Source organism: Sturnira hondurensis, unplaced genomic scaffold (genome assembly GCF_014824575.4).
Source record: "Sturnira hondurensis isolate 20B ecotype Veracruz unplaced genomic scaffold, ASM1482457v3 Scaffold0019216, whole genome shotgun sequence".
Classification (NCBI taxonomy): domain Eukaryota; kingdom Metazoa; phylum Chordata; class Mammalia; order Chiroptera; family Phyllostomidae; genus Sturnira; species Sturnira hondurensis.
This window is the reverse complement of record NW_028091847.1, coordinates 4,913,948-4,936,308: the sequence shown is the minus strand read 5'-3', so window position 1 is coordinate 4,936,308 and position 22,361 is coordinate 4,913,948. Positions and strand designations below refer to the sequence as shown.

The 22,361-nt window shown below is 35.2% G+C and overlaps 1 protein-coding gene across 1 annotated transcript in view; it reads right to left on the bottom strand.

The window, feature by feature from the left end:
* Positions 1-22,361, bottom strand: part of CCDC39 (coiled-coil domain 39 molecular ruler complex subunit) — a 47,125-nt gene that overhangs the window by 19,241 nt on the left and 5,523 nt on the right. The window contains exons 2-12 of the mRNA XM_037027654.1: positions 19,890-20,009; positions 18,210-18,356; positions 16,876-17,034; positions 16,017-16,109; positions 15,792-15,920; positions 12,819-13,010; positions 10,146-10,249; positions 9,715-9,847; positions 7,100-7,294; positions 6,013-6,177; positions 1,460-1,597 (exon numbers count right to left, since the gene is read on the bottom strand). Of these exons, the coding sequence (XP_036883549.1) occupies positions 1,460-1,597; positions 6,013-6,177; positions 7,100-7,294; positions 9,715-9,847; positions 10,146-10,249; positions 12,819-13,010; positions 15,792-15,920; positions 16,017-16,109; positions 16,876-17,034; positions 18,210-18,356; positions 19,890-20,009 (1,575 nt within the window). The remainder of the gene's footprint in view (positions 1-1,459; positions 1,598-6,012; positions 6,178-7,099; positions 7,295-9,714; positions 9,848-10,145; positions 10,250-12,818; positions 13,011-15,791; positions 15,921-16,016; positions 16,110-16,875; positions 17,035-18,209; positions 18,357-19,889; positions 20,010-22,361) is intronic.

Here is a 22,361-nt window from a genome sequence, read left to right as displayed (position 1 = left end):
GGATTATAGCTATGGGAGTGGGTTAAGGGGTGGAAGGATGGGGGGAAAAGGACTCATGGACACAGACAAGAGTGTGCTGGTTGCAGGGTTGAGGGAGGAATAAGGGGGATAAATGGTAGTGGAAAAACACATTAAAATTGAAGTTTTATATACAGGATCTTCCAGAAGTAAGGCTTGCTTCAGTGTGGTTGGTAGGGTACATGACTATCTCACACAAGATGGACAGCAATTTGAACATTTCACTAAAAATTTCATATGGTGTGCTTGAGTGTGATATTATTATGTTACAGAATTACATGCTTACAATTTTGTAATAAAAGATTCTGGGCCTGGCTGGTGTGGCTCAGTGAATTGAGTGCCTGCCTGCAAACCAAAGAGTCGCCATTCCCAGTCAGGGCACATGCCTGGGTTGTGGGCCAGAGTCCCAGTAAGGGGTGTACAAGAGGCAAGCACACACTGATGTTTCTCTCCCTCTCTTTCTCACTTACCCTTTGTCTAAAAGTAAATAGAATCTTTTAAAAAACATTTTGTAATAAAAAAGGGCTATTATTTGTGTCGGACCCTGTACTAAAAAGCTGAATAAAAATTTAAAGACAAATGGAAAAATATTGGCACTATTTATGATAACAGTTAATGTTTTTACATATGAAGATCTTTTGCCAAGCAATTTAAAAATATAAACTTCCTCATGGAAATATGGGCCAAGAACATAAACTAGAAATCCAAAAAGAAAAATTATGGAACACAGTATAATCAAAAATGTTTTAAACATTTTTATTTAAACATAAATATTTTAGATTTTATGTAATATTTAAACATAAAGTGTTTCAAAATGTCACCAATTTTTAAAATGCAGACTGAAACAGTGAGATACCATGTTGGACCATAACACTGACAACAGTTTTACAAACTATAAGATCCAGCTTTGGGGTGGTGAGTAAAACAGAATGCCTGCACACTGCTACTTTGATTTAACCCTCTCAAAGGCAATTTGGCTTAAAAATAGTGTTAAGACACTGAAAATATTCATTTTTTTGAACTTTAATTATAGAATGAGAGATTTATTTTAAGGAACTAATTGAACAACTGTGCAATGTTGTATGTGCATAGAACATAATACTATTGGAATCGTCAAACATTGGAAACAAACACATCCAAAAATAGGAGGTGGCTGAATAAATTACAGTGACTTTATGCAATAGACTGTAAGAAAACTCAAAAATATTTTAAGGATACATAATATTTTGAAAATGTACAATATATTAATCAATTTTAAATATTATATATAGCCAATATTCTTTAAGACTCAAAAGAAATAATATACTTTTATACTGTTTATCTGTGTACAGTAACTTCAGTGACTTGTGTTCTTTATAATTTGCCATATTTTTAAATTTTTCTATAATTAGCATGAAAACATGAGGTTTTTAATATTGTATACAATAGGATTTTACTGTACCTGTTTAGAAGCTTTAACTTTATTGAGTTCTTTCTCAGATCTATCATTGAAAAGGTTTAGTTCATTCATTTTGTTCGTGAGGGACTGTTTTTCATCACCGTTTTTACTGTTTGACTTCTTGATAAAGTAAAGATCATTCTGTAAAAAGGCAAAAAGGTATATAAATATAATTTTAAATAACAATATTAAACATATACTATTAAACATCTTACATTAAGTTACTTGCTCCATTAAATATAATAATCAGATTTTTAAAAACCTTGTTCTTCATGCTCTAACATCTCTAATACAATATACATGGATATTCACATAATTTTTTTCATTTTATCATCAACTGATGTTTGGAATTTAGTTTAAGTATATATGGTTATTATTCAACCTGAATTTTTAGATGATCACCATTTATGGAGAAAAATTAGAGGAGGGAGCCCAAGCTTTGGTTCAATACATGGTTCACCTTCTAGAGGTCATTGTTTGATTCAACCCAAGTCCCAGAAAGTGACAACATTAACTGTATGAAAAGGAATATGGTCTTGGCTAACAGTGCAAGCTCTGGGATCAGATGATAACAGTACCTGCTTCCTAAGGGTGTTGTGAGGATCAAAGAAGCTACTGGCAAAGCATTTGAAAGCTCATGTATCGTTCACTATTATTAAATCATATATTGCTGGACAGAAAAATGAAAGATCTAACTCCACAGGATGCATAAATGGGTCATACATACATAGATAACAGTTTTCTAGCTTTATACCAGTTTGTATCCACCCTGAACCCAGAACAAAATTTGTGCTCTTAGCCCCTCTGGGTACCTAAAGCAAAAACTTTCTAGTTTTAAGATCTGGCACTCTTGTCAGCACTCGTTCTCCCCCTCTCTCTCTTTCTCCCCACCTCTCTGTCTCTCTTTTTCTTTCTCACTTCCTCTCCACCCTCCTCCTTCCCTCCTCTGTCTGTCTCATTGCCTGCATGTCTCTGGAGTACTAAGACCCAAGACTGCAGCAAGACAGCAAGAAGAGGAATTTTGCATCAACATGTAATTTTATAAAACTAACTTTAAGAACAAAAAAATTAAATTTAAGGTGAATTTCAACTGCAAGAAATTAATTTCCATTATGCAAAATAGGACATGGAGTGACATGGGAGAGGGAATGCAGAATGACTTTATAATCTGATACTGCTATTGAGAGCAACCTTCATTAGAAGGGTGATTAGCTTCCATATCTTATAAAAATTCACTTTTATTTGTTTATCTCTCTATTAAACCCAGAGTTAGGATAGGCATAGTACTAACCCACTATATAATGGACAGAGCCCCAGGAGAGATAAAGGGAGACCAGCAGATGGTCCCACAGCAATGTAGGCACAAGGGTCAAGAAACATGTTCAGGTACCAGCTTGCCTTCTTATGTTTCTGTAGTATTAGTATTCTCATACTCTGTATAATTAAAACAATACCATGTACTGAGTACCTGCTAAAAAGCACTGTATTAAGATATAAATTGCTTCTAATTCTTCCAAATTCCCTAAAATAATATTAATTTTTTCCCATTTAATAGATGAGTAAACTACAGCTCAGAAAAGTTAAAACATCAGTGGTATAACCTTAACATTCAAACCTAATTCATGCTGTTTCCAAAACATGTGCTCTTTTCTACTAAACCAAGGAAACCATTAAAATTATATTTCATTAGGCTACTGCAAACCAAAATTTTGTCATCATAAAATAAAATCTGTTTTGATGTTAAAAAGTTACCAACTCCCTTTCTCCTTTGTTGGCACCTAAAGGAGTTCAGGGTGATTCTTCTCACAGCCACTAGAGGACACTCATCACTAGTCCTTCCCAGCTGCTTAAGAAAACATTTAAACTATTCTGAATTCTCATCCATTCAAGCCCATGCTCTCACTCCTTCACTCTTACTCTTCAGTTAAACTTTAACATAAGTATTATATTAGATAGGTTCCCCTAACATGGGTTTTTATATTGCCATAAATATTTAATATACCTAAATATTAAGAATAGTTTTCACCTCGAGAATAATGTTTGAGACTTCCAGCCAAGATGGAGGCATAGATAGAAACACTGTGCCTCCTCCCACAACCAAAAAAAGAACAACAAATTTAAAGACAAAAAACAACCAGAACTGCCAGAAAATCAAACTGTATGGAAGTCTGACAACCAAGGAGTTAAAAAAGAAACACCCATCTAGACCTGTAGGAAGGGCAGAGGCAGGCAGCTGGGAAGAGAGGATTCACGGCAAGGTGGCGGCTGGCAGACCCAGTGAGGCAGCAGATTGTGGAACAGGCGGTCCCACATTCATGTGCTCATAAACCTGGAGGAACAACTGGGGAGCAGGAGGGACTGCACAACCCAGGGTTCCAGTGAGGGGAAATAAAGCCTCAAACCTCTGCTTGAACACACCTGTGGGGGTTGAGGCACCAGCAGGAGGAGAAACTCCCAGCCTCATAGGAGAGTTTACTGGAGAGACCCACAGGGTGCTAGAATGTACACAAGTACACCCACCCAGGAATCAGCACCAGAAAGACCCACTTTCCACGTGGGAAGGGACTGAAATCTGGCAGAGAGATGAGCAAGCGCTATTGTTCCCTCTCCCACCTCTCCCCCACATACAGTGTCACAACACAGCCACTGGGCTGCCCTGCCCTGGTGAACACCTAAGGCTCTACCTCTTACTACTTAACAGATATGTCCATACCAAAAATAAAAAAAAATGGCCAAACAAAAGAACAGATCAAAGTTCCAGAAAAAATACAACTAAGCAATGAAGAGATAGCCAACCTATCAGCTGCACAGTTCAAAACACTGGTAATCAGGATGCTCACAGAATGAGTTGAATTTGGTCTCAAATTAGATGAAAAAATGAAGGCTACACTAAGTGAAATGAAGGAAAATGCCAGGGAACCAATAGTGATTGGAAGAAAAGTGGGACTCAAATCAATGCCATGGTCCAGAAGGAAGAAAGAAACATTCAACCAGAACAGAATGAAGAAACAAGAATTCAAAAATATGAGGAGAGGCTTAGGAACCTCCAAGACATCTTTAAATGTTTCAACACCTGAATTATAGGGATGCCAGAAGGAGAGGAGAAAGAGCAACAAATAGAAAACTTACTTGAACAAATAATGAAGAGAACTTCCCCAGTCTGGCAAAGGAAATAGACTTCCAGGAAGTCCAGGAAGCTCAGAGAGTCTTAAAGAAGTTGGACCCAAGGAGGACACCCCAAGGTACATCATAATTACATTATCCAAGATGAAAGATAAAGTGAGAGTCTTAAAAGCAGCAAGAGAAAAGGAGACAGTTACCCACAAAGGAGTTTCCATAAGACTGTCAGCTGATTTCTCAACAGAGACCTTACAGACAAGAAGAGGCTGGAAAGAAGTATTCTAAGTCATGAAAGGCAAGAACCTACATCCAAGATTATTCTATCCAGCAAAGCTCTCATTTAGAATGGAAGGGCAGATAAAGTGCTTCTCAGATAAGGTCAAGTTAAAGGAGTTCATCATCACCAAGCCTTTATTATATGAAATGTTAAGGGATTTATCTAAGAAAAAGAAGATAAAAAATATAAACAGTAAAAAGACAGCAAACTCACAGTTATTAACAACCACACCTAAAACAAAAGCAAACTAAGCAAACAATGAGAACAGGAACAGAACCACAGAAATGGAGATCACATGAAGGGTTAGCAACAGGGGAGTGGGAGGAGGAGAGAAGGGAAAAGGTACAGAGAATAAGTAGCATAGATGGTAGACAGAAAATAAACAGGGGGAGGTTAAGAATAGTATGGGAAATGTAGAAGCCAAAGAACTTATATATATGACCCATGGACATGAACTAAAGTGGGGGAATGTGGATGGGAGGGGGTATGCAGGGCAGAGGGAAATAAAGGGGGGGGAATGAGACAACTGTAATAGCATACTCAAGAAAATATATTTTAAAAAGAATATCTTCACCTTATTAATAAAATCAAGTTATCTGAAATTTGTTACTAAGCAAATATTTGAATAACAACAATAGATGGCCCATAAAAGAGCATCTTCTTTTATAGATTATTTCATACATAAAGGGTAAGCAAGTTATCATGGCAGATGCATAATAGAAAACTGGGAGGGTGGAAAAAAAAGAAAACTGGGATTTATCAATGTTTTAAATCACTAACAGTATTTTGAAGTTGCTTGAACCAGGGATCAAATCCTAGCTCCCATGTATTGTACTAGCTACGTAACCATGGCAAGTTACTTAATCTGCAAAACAAGTAATAGTAACTTCCTCACAAAATGTTTATAAGAATTAAATACAATAAAATACTAAACGCATATGATATATATAGCACATCATAAATGCATAATCAATGGTAATGTTACATTTTCACAATCAGGATAGAAACATATATGTATCAATCAGCTCATACATTTGTTATGTACGTGGGTAGCTTGGCAAGCAGCTATCCAAAGTAAAGTCTTAGGAACATGTTCTCTTAAAATAGGATGACTAATGACTAGCATATCTTAAGCATAAGAATGTTTTGGATAAGTTACATGAAGCTTCTTGATCTGTGTTTCCAAAAGGCCAAATGTAGATTTTTTCTCCTCCAACATCTTTTTAAGTTCAACAATTTTTGCTTCAAGAGCTTGTTTTTCTTCTGAATTAATTTCTCCCTTTAACCGTGACATTCGGCGTTCCATTTGTTGAATATGAAAATCCTATTACAGTTTTAAAAAATAAGTTAGTAAAGAGAAACAAATGGTGCAAACCATTTCTATATAAACACAGTAAAGAGTTTCTCATGAGTTGGCCTCAGTGTTACCACACACTTTAAACCTTCAATAATTTAGGATAAAAATCCTTCTTACCCTAAAGAGAAAAAGAGCAACCTATTCTTCAACAACCAGGGTAAGGGATAGTGACATATAAGCAATTTGAAAATATAACAAAGTTGTATAACTATTTATCATACCACCATGATAGAGCCTCAGTAAATCCACTGCATATATGTGGACATGAATTTTTTAGAGTTTATTTTTAAGGGATGCAAAAGATGATATAGTCTTAAATTGTTAGCCAAAAAAGTCTCAAAACTTCTAATGAATTATTTTTTAAATTATACTGTAGCATCTATAATTTTGAGAAACTAAAATTGTAATAGATGAGAAGATTAAGATGTGGAGAGAGAGAACATTAAGAAATTAATGAGACAGATCATATAAATAGAATAAATAAGGAAAAAATGAAAAATACTTTTTAACCTATTAGTCTAAGGGTGGGGAGGGGAAGCCCAAGCCTGCACTGAGAACTAAGAACCAACACACAGTTTTTCTAGGCTTCAGATGTCTAACTTTTTTCATTTTACTTTGCATTCTGCGTTCAGTTGGCCCAGGTTCTTTTAAGGCATGGTTCTCCCTCACTAGAGTTGTCTATCCTCTTACTTGTTTATTTCAGATCAAGAAAAAATAGTATTTAAGGCTTCCTCACCCTACTATTGATATAATGTGACATCTCATCTTCAATATCTATCTATTCCACCAAGAGTGCTTAGAAATCTTTGTTTTCTCAGAACACTGCAGTATCTTATGATTATAACTATAACAAATCAGGATGAAAGGTATTCATATGAGTAACATCTACCTGACTGTACATAATTTCTTGCTGCTTCAAAGTTTCAAAATCCAGTTTATGTAACTGACGGTTGAGGTTCTTTAGAGAGGAACGGGTTCCTTCAATTTCTGATATGACAGCTCTTTCTTTTGTCGCCTCAGTTTGTAATTCCTGAACTTTCTTAAATAGCACGTCTTTCACTAAGTTCAATTGAACTCCCACTTCCTGATGATAAGAATAATAGTGATTAGTGAAATTACAATTCCTTAAAATGTTTTATTCTATAAACAATATAATTTAGGGGCTCATAATGAACCCTAACATTTTTGCCCTAGAGAGATAAAGGCCTCCCCACAATTTCAACAAATCGCCAACATTTCCTGTAGTCTATTCTAGTAGACTGGAATAGATATTTCTCTTCCTGTATCATGTTCCTTAATCTGTCATCTTATTTCTACCTCACCTTGGACTTAGAGCTTGGCCATTCCACTGGTTTCCTTAGAAAAGAAAATATACTGGGTATACACAGCCTATAGGTTCACAAAGTTTACTGAAGTTTCTTAAGGGTGTTACAGGAAAGAAATCACATCACTAATCTCTACATTCTTTAGGTCGATATCCAGTGGTGAGCAGCTAAGTGTTTAACCACCAGCTTTCCAGTGGATGAGAGATTAGTGGGGAGAGGTTGATTTTAATAGTGTAAATACTCCCGCTATACCCAATTTCAAACTACTAAAATGATTCCAACTAAATGCAGAGTTAGGAAGAGAAACACAGTAGTAGACCATTATGCAGCATTTCCATTTTACAACATAATCTTAAGTAACATTTAAAGCATAGGTAGTAGTAAAATAATTTGGAAGTGCTGAGTGCTGAGTATTTATTACTTTTGTTTTTAATATAATTTAGTGAATTGTGTCTATATAATTTAATGTTTAATAGTAGCTATGTTTAGCAGCTAAGTTGCAAAATTCTGGAAAATCGAACTATCATTTCTTGCGACACAGCACGGGCACCACGTCCTACCCCCACATGCTTCCAGCTGCCTCCTTCCTCAGGCAGCCCTACAGGCAGTAGAAACCAATGCCCACTCCACTGCTCCTTTCTTAGCGGGCAGCTCTGTCTTGCCCCCAAAGCTTCACAACAAATGAATTCTAGGCTTCACACAGATCTACCGTTACAAGATGTATTGAAAGTCATAATTTTAAAATGTTGAAATAATTTCCCTCTGTGCTCTTATACCCAGATTAGCATATTTTCCCTTAGCAACCAATGAACCTCAATATAAAGCAACAGACATCTGTGACTGGCACATTTAAGAATTCACAAATCAAGAAATATAATCTGATATGATCAAATGAAATACATTACTTTTTCATATAATAGACAATTTGCATTGGGTTTAATACCTTCTCAATGAGTACCTAGGAGAGTTTTCAAGTCAGTGCTTAGTGGTAAGTAACACAGTACATCTCAAAATATATAGGGTTGGGTTTTTTCCAAACAAACAAGTATAATCTAGCAGCTCCAAAAATCAAGATTATGAATCCAATCCTGCTAGAGCACATTTAATACAAATACTGCAATCTTATTTTTTTAATTCAGCTAATTTCTTCAGAAATGTTATTAGTTCTTCATTCTGTCACCACAAAATCTATTTCACATGAATTTCCCAGTTTTTACAGATTTCTCATAAGTTCTAAAACTGTGAGTGCTCCCATCTCATGTGCTACAGAAATTAATGCTCTTCGGGGGTAAAAATAACTTAAAAAATAATATGGGACTCAAACACCTCCAAAGTCAAGACTGCAGCATGAGTTCACTACCCAGAAATTTTAAACACATAGCAAGACACTGTGGAAGCTGATTCTATCCAAACAGAAGTGAAACCATCCTCAAAATAAACCTCAGCAAATGGGAGACTTTGCCACCCTCTTCAGCTGCCCCTCTGTGTCCCCTACAACAACAACAGCAAAAAGGTTAAAAGCAAGAAGTAGTGCCGACAGCGTCAGGTCACACGAGTTACTTTGAAATTTTTAAAGAAGAAATGGTGACCCAATCTTTTCCAGTTTCTCAGCATTGGCTTCAATGCTACCAATATGCCAAGAAGGGAGGGGTTGCTAGCAGAGTTAGGAAAGTGATAGCATTTAGGAGCCCGATTACTGACAAATAAGCCAGACTTTAAGAGAGAGTAGTAGCAGATGATGAAAAAATACAGGTAGTGAATGTAGACCATTAGGGGGAATTTGACCACACAAAAAATGATAATTATATAGAAATCAGTTGTAAAACAAGGGCACCTTTTCGAGGTACATTTTCAATATAAGAATATACATACATTGATGACAAGCAGGGACACGGACGCAGTAGGCATTCAGAGGGCATGGACTCTAAGGTACAGGGGCTACCTTGAAAAGACAACATCAAATTTAATGCTGAAAGCAGAGCAAATGGAAAATTAGAAGCTTGAGAGAGCAGGTCACCAAGAGCCTCAGAGACAATAAAAAGAGGACCGAGGATGCTGATTACAAACGTGATCACACGGAAAAGCAGCGCCTCTTAAAAGACTGCTCTGCGGATCTCGAGAGTCTAACTCACTGCTGCTAAATTCACTGTGATGTTTTTTAACTGAAACTAGACTTTACCTTCACACTTCTGTCTTCCTCCTTTAGTATATCTTCCAAACTGGTAGCTTTCTCTTCTGCTGACATAGTTTTCTCAGTTATCGCCTTTAATTTTTTCTTGGCAATCTCATTATGATTTTTAATTTTGCATAACCTAGAGAAGGTTTATGAGGAAAAAATAGAAAACATGTCTAAAGGCATTTAATGCAAACAAATTAGAGATAGTTTGTCCAATGTTTTCTGCATATAACTTGAAGGCTTCTTTTACCATAAACCTTTTTATTACCAATACATATTTAATAAGCTATAAAAATATTGCATTGAAGCTTATGTGATGAAAAGCCTGGGATATTTTTAATATAGTAACTACAATTTTATAGTTATTTAACAAAAATTTTATTTTTCTAGATGTAGTCAAAAACTATAAACATATTTAAATATCTCATTCTTACCTTGTTGTTTCTTCATGAATATCCTTCTTTAGTTGGGAAGTATTTTTCCTCAAAGCTTCTAAATCACTGGAACTTCTATTCACAGTGGCTTTTAAAGAATCCAGCTATTTATTAGTTAACAGACAGAAATGATAGATTTATTCTATATTTTATAAATTAACTTCATTTCCAAAAAGTTTTATTTAGAACACTTTATTTTCTAACCTTCGTCATTCCCATAAACATAGTAACCATACTGCTACTAAAACATATTAAGTTTTTCTTTTTGACCTAATATTAAGTTTTAAATGACTTGTATAATACTGGCAAATTATAGAGACCTACATATATGCATTTAAAAGACATTAGAGCAAAACTTTACAACAGTGGACTTAACAATGATTTCTTGGATGTGACACCAAAGGCACAGGGAACAATAAAAACTAGACAAATTGGACTTCACCAAAACTGAAAACTCTTATGGATCAAAAGATAGTATCAACACAGTGAAAAGGCAACCCACAGAATGGGAGGAAATTTGAAAATCCCTATGTGATAAAGGATTAATATCCAGAATGTATGGAGATCGCCTAAAAATTAATGACAACAACAAGAAGATTCGAAACTGAGCAAAGGGTCTCTCTCAATAGGCATTTCTCCAAAGATCTAAAAATGACCAATAAGCACAAAAGATGCTCCACATCCTTAACCACGAGGAAAACGCAAATCAAAACTACAATAAAATTCCACCTCACACAGACCAGGGTGGCTACTACTGAAGGAAGGAAGGAAGGAAGGAGGGAAGGAATAGGAATGGTGAAGGGAAAGGGGAAAGAAAAGGAAAAGAAAAGAGAAAAAAGAAAATAACAAGTATTGGTGAGGATGTGGAGAAATTAATTCTGTTGGTACAGCCACTGAGGAAAACAGTATGGCAGTTCCTCAAAATTAAAAATAAGATTACTGCATGATCCAGCAATTCCGAGGTACTGTACATCCATGTTCACAGCAGCATTGCTCACGATAGCTAATACATGGAAGCAACCCAAATGTCCACAGGTGGATGAACAGATAAACAAAATGTGGCGTACACATAAAATGGACTAGTATCCAGCCTTAAAAAAGAAAGGAAACTTTGAAATATGCTGCAACATGGATGAATCTTGAAGATATTATACTAAGTGAAATAAGCCAGTCACAAAACACGGTGTGATTCTGCCTACGTAAGGTACTGAGGGTGGTCGAAACCACAGACACAAAGTAGAATGGTAGTTCGCAGAGGCTGGCAGGAGTGAGGGACGTGGAGTTACTGTTTAATGGGTACGGAGTTTCAGTTTTACAAGAAAAAAAAGAGTTATGAAGATGGATGGTGGAGATGGTAGCCCAACATTAGGAATGTATTTAATACCACTGAACTTAAAATGATTAAAAAATAATTTGTATGTTATGTATATTTTACCAGAATAAAAAAGTTAGAGAAAAGAATGTGTTACAACATGGATGAACCTTGAAAATCTTATGTAAGTAAATGAATCCAGATATAAATCCTATATTATAGAACTTCATTTATATGAAATATCTAAGATAGGCAAATCCACATGCTATAAAGTAGATTAGCAGTTGCCAGGGACTGGGTGGAGAGGGAAAAGGAGAGTGATTGCTAATGGGTGCGGGGTTCTTTATAGAGAGACAGAAACATTCTAAAATTAGAGGGTGGTGACATTTGCACAGTTCTGTGAATACACTAAAAACCACTGAATTGTATACTTTAATTAGGTGAATTATGATATATGGCTTACATCTCAATAAATAAAACATGAATTAATGCATGCATAAAAGAATGAAGAAAGAAATCCATGTATTCTTTTCTGCAATTTGCTTAAACTTTTATATGTTTAAAAATGCGTTATTAGCAATGACATTTAACTTGGGCAAGAAATTCATTTATTTTACTTTTTTAGAATCTTCTGTAATTGTTTTCTTTGAGCAGAAGAAAAATATTTCCTTCTTTATCAGAAATTAAAGCATTACAACTTATAGAATAAAGTGCCCTGCAATATTTCAATGTCCCACCTAAGCAATGTTAATTTCAGATAAGACATAAATTTCATAAAAATCTCTTTATTGCTAACCAGGAGATTGCGACCTTTCCCTGTGGAATAATCTAGTTAGCATGAATGCCATAAAAGAAGAAAAAAACAAAACAGAAGTTCTCCTTTCTCATAATCTGTTTCTTCTCTTTTAGTTTGACGACTACAGTGACCTACCAGCAGACTGAAATGTATTCCTTAACAAGATGAGAAACTGAATTTAAACAGGTAGCTCCACCTAGAATTTCAGAGTTAAAACCACCACACAGAACTCACTGGAAAGACACTTCAAGTTATCAGTGATATCAATACTGAGCTTCACATTTTCCCATTTGTCAGTTATCTTATCATTATGATTTCCAGTCTAGACCCTTCGGGAACCTTTTGCTTAGCCCACTAACGAAATGTGTGACAGGCAAGGCGGGCACTGTGCTGCTCCAGGGGCCCTTCACACCCCGTATGATGTGGATGGCACCCCTCTGATGCCTTCCATCAGCCGCTCAATCAGAGTATCCTAAAATTTCCACAACATGAAGAAATGAAACAGAAAGAACTAAAAGACGGTTCCTTCAAGGAAAGGCTTCGTGCTTGTTTTTAGTTGACATACCTCATCTTTCAGCTGATTTCTATTAGCTTCATGGTGCTGATATTCCATTCTACATTTCAAAACTTTACGATCAGCAACAGAAATTCTTTTCTCATATTCTGTATTATTTCCAATCTCACTTTCCAAAAACTTGATCTTTTCCTTAACCAAACTTTCTTTTTCTCTTATTTCCTGCTTTATCTTTGCTAATTCCTAGGATTTAAAAAAAAGTTAAATATGTGTTTAATATGATGAACAGAACAAAAACTAAAGAGAATTTAGTTTTATTTTTATATTATCATATTTAATATTTATTTCATCAAAACTTCTTAAGAGAGAGTTTTTGAGAGAGACTATATTTATATGAACTAAAAATATTAATAGTAAGCTCATATTTTTAAAGGTCTCTATATTTCATCTCCTTGGTACTTTAGTAAAGAGAAGGAAAATATCAACGTTTTATAAATGAAAGGTGACATGTAAAATATATGACAGTGTTAAATTTTTTTTCACATAGAAAGCAGAATTTCAGTGTACTTTTCCAAATGCTTCACAAGACCAGTTTTTTTTCTTCATCTTTTGCGAGTAGCATTTTAGCTACTGGCTTCAAAAGGAATGCATTCACTCGGGCTTTTTGCTGGTCTTGATTACACAAAATTAATAGAATATACAAACTAGTAAATGAGATGTAAACAAAGTACTATAGAAACAAAGAATAAAGTCTACACAAGAGCTATTATTAAAAGGCATTATCTAAGAGGTTTAAGATAGGTCAGGCCTAAAAGGATAAATGGAAATGCATAAAAACTCCAGTGCGGTTGAAGCGCAAGCGGGAGGGCAGGGACGGAATGCGGAGACACTGAGAGAGTGTGTGTACAGACGAAAGGGATGAGACTGGAAAATAGAAGTTGCAGCCAAACAGTGAAGAAATTCAATTTTTTAACTGTCACATTAAGGAAGGTCAACTTTTGAGCAATGTGGAACAAAGACGATTGTAGAGCTGGGGAATAAAAAGATCAATGCAATATTTTAGAGAAGAAAAATTTATCCTAAAATACATTTCTTTCAAGTTTTCCAAAATGAGGTTCCACCAAACAACTTATCCCAAAAGATTGGGTTGGGGGATGTATGTGATCTGGAATCAGTAAGTTTTAGAAATGCTCCATATAATAGTGTACATACTAGCATATTCAGTGGATATACATTTGAGATGCACTGCATTTAAAAAAATCCATTTTACCTAGTATTCCTGTATGCTCTCTATAACAATTAATATTCTATAATTGTAGCATTCTATATATCTGCTGTGTTCATTCAACCAAATGACAGGTCAAAAGTTATATATAAAATTCTAGAATTTCCTGCCTTCTATTCATTTTTCTACTACTTAATCAGATGCCTTAATATCTATGTTAATGCTCACATTATTTAACAGTGTTGCCTATGCTCAGTTAATTTTTCATATAGGTAAGGATTATAAGTAATATCTCAAAATGTTTATACTGAAATAAAAGCATAATAGAAAAAATATTCCTAAAAAATGTAACAGTTTCTCCTGAGAAGCCAATCCCAGGATCTGTGGTCAGACACTCCTGCCAAGAAGACACTGAGAAGGAAGGTACTGTTCTGGAGGAAAAGGAAGAAAAGGATCCAGTCTCTGATCTGTCCTCCAGTGATGTGAGCTGGTCTCCCTGGCTCACCACTGCTGACTTGCACGTCTCTCCTCAGTGCTGTGTTCAGTGAAGTCACGTTGGTACGGAAGCTGCTTCACCACAGAAATCAGAAATGTTACAGATCGGGAGCCAGTTGTTCATCACTAAGAAGCATACCTCTACCTAAGGAGCCGCTTCTTAGCACCCTCCCTATGCTCCTACAACAGACAGCCAGGAGATATCAACCTGTACGTAAGGAACCACTGTGAATATGACAAATTACGTGTGCTCGAGAATCAGCAGGCTGTGTCAATTCAGCTGTGGGGTTGTATGAGAATTCATTTGTGGGTGTGCAGTGTTAGGATTGGACATATTTTATTAATGCAGAGGAAGTAGCCAGGAGTCACTGTTGGAAAGCAGTAAGAAGTCAAGAAAGATTAACCAACATCAGTATTAAGAGTTAAGGAGAACTTACAGTTAAGATTGGTTCTCCCTTGTCTCTCTCAGGAAGGTATATGCCATTTTGTTGATAAAATGTTGGTCATTTACAGAGATTTAAAACAACTGAATAACACACTGGCAAATAACAAGTTGCATATAACAAGTAAACCGCATCCAGATAACAAATTTCCAAGCTCAGTGATCTGAGCTGCTTGCCAAATAAACGCCTTTCCACGGACTAGATACAGAATGTTAACACATCTTCTCATCTATCTTCCTTCCTTTCAATTCCTTCTCCTCCCCAAATTTCCCTAGTTTTCCCATTTTTACTCACCACTATTTGACCTTTTAATGAATTCCAAAAAATAGTTCCAAATTTTTGGAAAGTAGCCAAAGATAACACTAGCTCTGCATTTAATCAGTGTCGTATTCCTCCCCTCCCGAGCTTCTACCCCATCATTGGTGCTTCAGCCTCAAAAGTGAAACTTGATGGCCGTCCTGGTCTCTTTCCTGACTCTCCCTCCTTCTCTTGGCTCTCCAAAAGTCCCATTCCCCTGCACCTAACTATGTGCACCGACAGCACACGTTAGATCCAAGGTACCTTAAACAGCCCTACGCAAGTAGGGCATTGATTTTACCACAATAAGGTTATCCACTAGCTTTTTCTTGTTCCACATTTCAGAGATAGCAGGATTTAGTCTTGGTCATAATGTCATAAATAATACATATAAAATCACATTTCTAAATGGATATAGAGTCAGCTCTGAACAACACTTACCAAAACTACTAAATCTCCTACAAAAGTGACTTTCAAATAACAGTGTGATTTACATTTGAAATGAGTTAAATACAAAAGAGATAAATACAGCTGAACTTTGCAAGGACCAAATAACTACTTTACCAAGGCACAGTCATCAATATCTTGATCTCTCTTCTGCATCTGTTCTATTGTGTTTTCCCACTGTTTAATGAGTTCTTGCCTTTCATTATGAATCTTACGAAAATCTTGCGCTGCTTTCTCCAATTCTAACTGTCAAACAGAGAGCAAATAGCATTTTTGTGAATGGAAGTGCTTTTGCAAACATCACTTTGACAATTATGAAATAAAAATCTTCACTACACCAACCTGTGCACTTAGAGTCTCTGTAAGTTCATTGTCAAGTAATTTTTTTCTTCGATTACCTTCTAAAGTCAGTTTCTCTAATTGCAGAGTCAGCGCCTATGAGCAACATGCAAAAATAAGTTGCGATTAGCACTGATTAACTCAAAAGCCGTTAGCACATCTCACGTTGAGTATTATATTTTATACATATATATTTGATATCTAAAACACCTACAAAATATATGTATTTTATCTTTTAACATCAAAGTGCTGCAGTCAAAACTCAACTGTTTTTTAAAAGACTTGTAACACATATTTAAGTATGTTAGGAAAAAAGACTAAACAATTTTCCACTTAAAATAACGCATTTAGTATTAAGTCTATTAGAAAGTAGCATGTTTCATAATACTCAAATATTACCAGATTTCACTACAAGTAGATTTTAAATAATGATTATAATAACATGTTAAATAATTAATAGCACTAAGGTCTCAAATTAGCAAAAAAAAACCCTATATGTAACAGTCAAGTTATGATTTAGACCAAACAAGTTAAAATACTATACATAGTTCAAGCATAAAACTTTTCTGAAATGCTTTTGAGAGCCCTTCTCAGTCAGGATTCTTAACCTGGAGTCCAAAGATCCCTAAATGGTCAATGGGCTTCAAAGGATCTAAACAGCTTTCAGCAAAATTTGTAAGTACTCGTATATAATCATTTTTATAGATAGAGGACACTTGGCTTTATTAGATTCTGAAAGGAAACTCTGACCCCCCAACAGTTTAAGAACTACTGCTTTAAAATTCTAAGTCTGACTTACACAAAAAGGTGAACATACTACAGATTCAGAGAAAACCTAGCATTACAATTTCTGATTTCTCACCCTAATTTTATTGTCATCTCGTTGTGCGTACTTCTGAAGAGTGAGGGCATCGCTGTCTTTGAGAGCGGATTCTTCTAACCAGGCCTCCAGTGCTTGTTGGTCCCAGTTCATTTGACATTTCAAACCATCCAATTTATGAGTCAATTTAAATATGTTATTCTAATACCCAAAGAGAGGGGATGGGGAAATTATAAAACATTATTTACTATACAAACTAAAATAAAACATAATATTTCATATTGTATAGAACATATAAAAAAGGAAAGAAATCCTGTGCCTGTATCTGACCTCCAGATGAATATACCATAATTATATAACTATCACACTTTTATTTTACTTCTTCAGTTGTAAAATAGAGGAGAAACGATTATACAAGTTGAGAACAGTAGTTGAGCTTGAAAAGGCTTTTATGGTAGTTCCCCCAAAGCAATTTCATTTTCATTCCACCACTGCCACCCCAGGTGAATATGCAATCTTAGTAAAAATAATGCACTTTATATGCTAACTAAGGCCTAACACAAATCCCCTTTAGCTCCATTTCCAACCAGATCATTGCCTCTAAGAACCCTCTTATACAGAAATTATGGAAGCACTTTTAATTGAAGTAAATACAGCAGTTAAGAAGATAAAAATATTTCTGTACCTATATTCATTTAATAAATCAGGGTTCATAAGAGAAAACTGATGAATATACAAACAAATACAAATTAACAAAATATATATGTGTACCCTCTCTTTCCCTTCCTTTCTCCCTAAAATCAATAACCATTTCTTTAGTTAAGGATTAAAAATTATATGTGTGTGTGGATACATATACATTTATGTGTGCATTTCATATTCATATGCATATGTAAAGAGAAGACTCAAATTTGGGAAGAGTGCTCAAATCACGTAACTAAAAACTAAGGAAAAGGAAAAAATAGGTACAGTAGTTTAATACTACTTATAAGCTGATAAGTTAATATAAAAGGTAAAAATTTTTAGTAAAGAATGAAATTCAAAATTAAGTGATTTTTTAAAATGAAGCTTTTAAAATCACTTATGAATAAATTATGGCTAGTATTGTATAACAGGCAACCAACGTGGCACTTTGCACATAATTAGGCTCAGTGAGTACTTGGTAAACGAATGCTGGAAAAGTAAGTGTAACATTCTGTCACTGTTCCATTCAGATCACAGCATCATGTACCTTTTGTTGCCCAAGAAAACAATGTAAGTAAATGTCAAGAAACTAATGAATACCTTTCCCATACAGAAAAAAGAAATTCTATGTTTGTTCGGTGAGGGAGGAAGGAACAATGGCCCAGAATTTTAAGTGACATTGCAATACATACCTCCTTATCACTTTTCTTCTCCCGCACTGAAGCCATCTCACTTTCTAGCCGCTGGATTTCGGACTTCATTCTACTCAGTTCTCTTTCAGCAATGATCTTAAAATGCTCTTCACTTTCAATCTCATGTTCTCTTGCTTTGCAAAGAGACTACAGAAAGATATAAAAGAAAGACTTTTTAAAATTTAATATTAAAAATATATATAATAATCCATTAGGCAAAAACATAACAAAGTTACCACAAAACACTTAAATTAAGTATTATTAATTCCATTTCTCTTAAACATGCACTATAATAGACTCTGTGATTCGGTGTAGTCAGTGTTGCCTACTAGTTTTAAGAAAGTTAGTTCCTAGAATGTGCTGAGAGAAAATATTGTTGTTAGTAATTGTTGTTAGCCCTGGCTGGTGTGGCTCAGTGGATTGAGTGCTGGCCTGTGAACCAAAGGGTTGCTGGTTCAATTCCCAGTCAGGGCACGTGCCTGCATTGTGGGCCAGATCCTCAGTAGGGGGCATGAGTACGGACTCACATCGAGTGTGAAATGCACATTGATGCTTCTCTCCCTCTCTTCCCCTCTGTCTGAAAATAAATAAAATCTTTTAAAAAAAGAAAAGAAAACCACAGTTTATATTGTTTCTATTATCCTAGTTAAGTGAGGTTTGACTATAATAAAATATACTATAAAGAGTCTCTCTCAAATCCCCAACTCAGTGGTTTAATAACTTGAGGAAAAGATGTTGCTTCTAATAATTTATTAATTACTCAATCATATTAGAATTCAAAAATCTTGAGCATTGTTTTAAAAGTACATTAAATGTTTAACTTTCTAATAAGACTTGTTAAAGCCTGAAATTGTTACTTATCTATACTAATTACAAATTGGCATTAAAATGACTTTGTTCATTTTTCAAAATTATATACTTTTTCAAAGAAAGGTAGATGCACTTAAAAAGATAGTTTGAAATGGAAGTTAGTAAACTCTCCAGTGCTGATGTGCTGAGCTGACTAATTTGATGGGCATCATTAGGGAATGAGGGTCTACTAATGTGTAGATTGTCCATAAAACAGTTGCTTTAATTAGTCACCCTAAGTTTTAACTTGTATTATTTGTATTAATTTTTCTAGAATGCATTACACTTTCCCCAGTTATCCTAAATTGTCTCCTAAATTTAACTTAACTTTTCTTTTATCTCAGGATTATCATGATAAATTTCAGTTCTTAAACTATGCTAAAAGACTGTGGTGCCCTAAAGCCAATGGAAGTATGTGGTCTGTTTGCTTCCACTCCAAATGGTCCCAGTGGGTTGGCTGTGATGAATAATTAAAAGTAACAGAAACTCTATTATGTGTTATATTAGGTCTGTTTTTGCTTCAAGTCATCATTTCTCACTGCATTACTATACTGTCTCTCAGATAATCTGCTGACTAACATTGTATTAGACTGTTTGAATGATGATTTCTCCTTTCAAATGAATTAATTATTCCTTGAACTTAGGGGCTGTAGTGACTTCCTCAAAGACTTTTTTTCTACCTACTTTCAAATTCAAGGTTATGTTCACAATAGTTTAGTCATGCTAAATTTTCCAATTATATCTGTAGAATAACATCACAGATGTAAATGCAGTGGGAGCTATCCCATGACTACATGTGATGTAATTAACATGAATGTCAACATTATGTACCTGTGTAAATGAGAACTCTTGCTTAACATTTTTGAGGTGACACGTCAAAGCATTGATTCGCTCTTCATAGTCACGCAGCTGATCTTGCAAGCCTGCCTTTTCATCCTGCAGCTTTGACAACTGTCAATAACAAACACAGTGATCATCCAAAATCTACAAAATGTTTACCATGTTAAAGGATGTGAACTCAAAAGAAAATTAAGATAGCCATTTGAATTTCAAAAATCAACTGCCCTTTCAATTATAAAATAGTGCTGTGAATTAGAGATTACTCTGGAAAAGTTAGCACCATATTAAAACAGAATATGAATCTCTATCAGATCTGCAACATTAGCAGCTTCCATAGCTAAAACGCATTTTAGAGAGAAAAAATGAGATTATGTTCCATAATTAAGTGGCAAGATCTCTAAATCAAAGGAGAGCATAGTAACAACACCCAAACACAACAACAACAAAAACAGATCTAAACCATAAATTTGAAAAGTAGCTGGACACCAGGCATATCTCCTGCCTGAACAGCTATTCAAAACCAGTAGATTTAAGGCTAAGCTTAACAGAACAGAATTAACTCGCATGTGCTTAGAACCTGTTTCTTGATGTATTTTATGTCTTTGAATTATAACACCAAGTAAAAACAAAACAATGTAAATGCAAAAAAATCTTTAGGAAAATACAAGATGGATTATCAGCATTATTAGAATATGTCATCCCTCAAAGCAATATAAAAGCTCAACAAAACAAAAATATGCTTCTTGATAGTCTTGAGCTATGGTCCCAAGGATGGGGCTACAAACTAGGAGATGCACAACACAACTCACTGAAGTGCATGAGAAAAATATCTGAATTTTAAACTAAGAAAGAAAGAAAAAATAATGACATACCCAATTGGTATGCTCTATATTTTATTAAACTTACTAAGTAAGATTAAATATGTATTTTTGCTTTGTATTTCATTAATTTCAATTTTTAATTCCCTCTGTTACTTTGTTGTCCTTTTCTTTCTAATCTATTAAAAGGAGGTCTTAGTTTCTTATTTTTCATCTTATTTATGGTTATGAGCTAAATGTGTCACCCCCAATCTCATATGTTGAAGCCCAAATCTTCAGTGTGATAGTATCAGGAAGGGGTGCCTTAGGGAGGTAAGGAAGTTTAAATTAGGACATGAAGGTAGGACACTCACAGTGAGACTGGTGTCCTTATAATAAGAGAAACCAGTGGGGCTCTCTCTCTGCCACGTGAAAACACAGCAAGAAGACAGACATCTATGAGCTAGGAAGCCTGCTCTCACCAGAACCCAACCATGCTGACACCCTAATCTCGACTTCCAGCCTTCAGAACTATGAGAATAAATGTCTGTTTTTACTTAAATCTCTCAGTCTACAGAACTGTATTAAGCAACCCAGGCCAACTAAGACACTAATTCAAAATGAAGGCATTTAAGGCTATGTTTTCTTGAACTATGACTTTTGTTATTTCCCACGGATGTGGGTATAAAGCAGTCTCCTTTTACAGTTTTCTGACTGGTGCCTTTTCCTTTTCAGGTTTTCCTTTGATATGAGTGTGATCCAGGAATATATTCCTGAGAAACTTGCCTAAGGATGTATTAGACAGCCAAAACAAAATACCACAGACTCATGGCTTAAACAACAGAAATTTATTTCTCACAGTTCTGGAAACTGGGAAGTCCAAGATCAAGATGCCAATCAGTTTGGTTCTGGTGAATCTCTCTTCCTGATTGGCAGCCTGGCACCCAGTCCTCACACCCAGTCAAGAGCTCTGCTCTCTCCTTCTCTCCTTATAAGGACATCAACCCCCATCGTGAGGACCCCACCCTCATGACCTCCTCTAAACCTAATTACCTCCCAAAGGCCCCACCTGCAAATACGATCACATTAATGTTTAGGGCTTCAACATATGTAAGGTTTGAGGGGGGGGGGTAGTCATAAACATTCAGTCTCTAACAACAGAGGGTCATTTTTCAAATCAACACAAATTCTATTGGTTTATAATCAGAGGATGTGACCTATATAGAATTTCTATCACTAATTATTAAACCATATTTCAAATAGTTTAATAATTTTAACCATTTCTCAAAGTACATTAAGTAGTGGCATTAAGTGCATCACATTGTTGTACAACTATCACCACCATCTATCTCCAGAAATTTTTGATCTTCCCAAATGGAAACTGTGTATCATTAAACACTAAGTCTCCGTTCTCCTTCCTCCTGGGATATCACCATTCTATTTTGTGCCTCTATGGACCTGACTACTCTAACTATGCATATAAGTGGAATGGAACACTAGTTGTCCTTTTGTGTCCAGTTTATTTTACTTAGCATAGTGTCTTTAAGGTTTAGTATTCATTTTTAATGCACGAAAGTTTTCATTTTGGCCAAGCACATGATCTACCTTTGTAAATGTCTTATGGACATATTTTTTAACATACATATTCTCTATTTAAAGGATATAT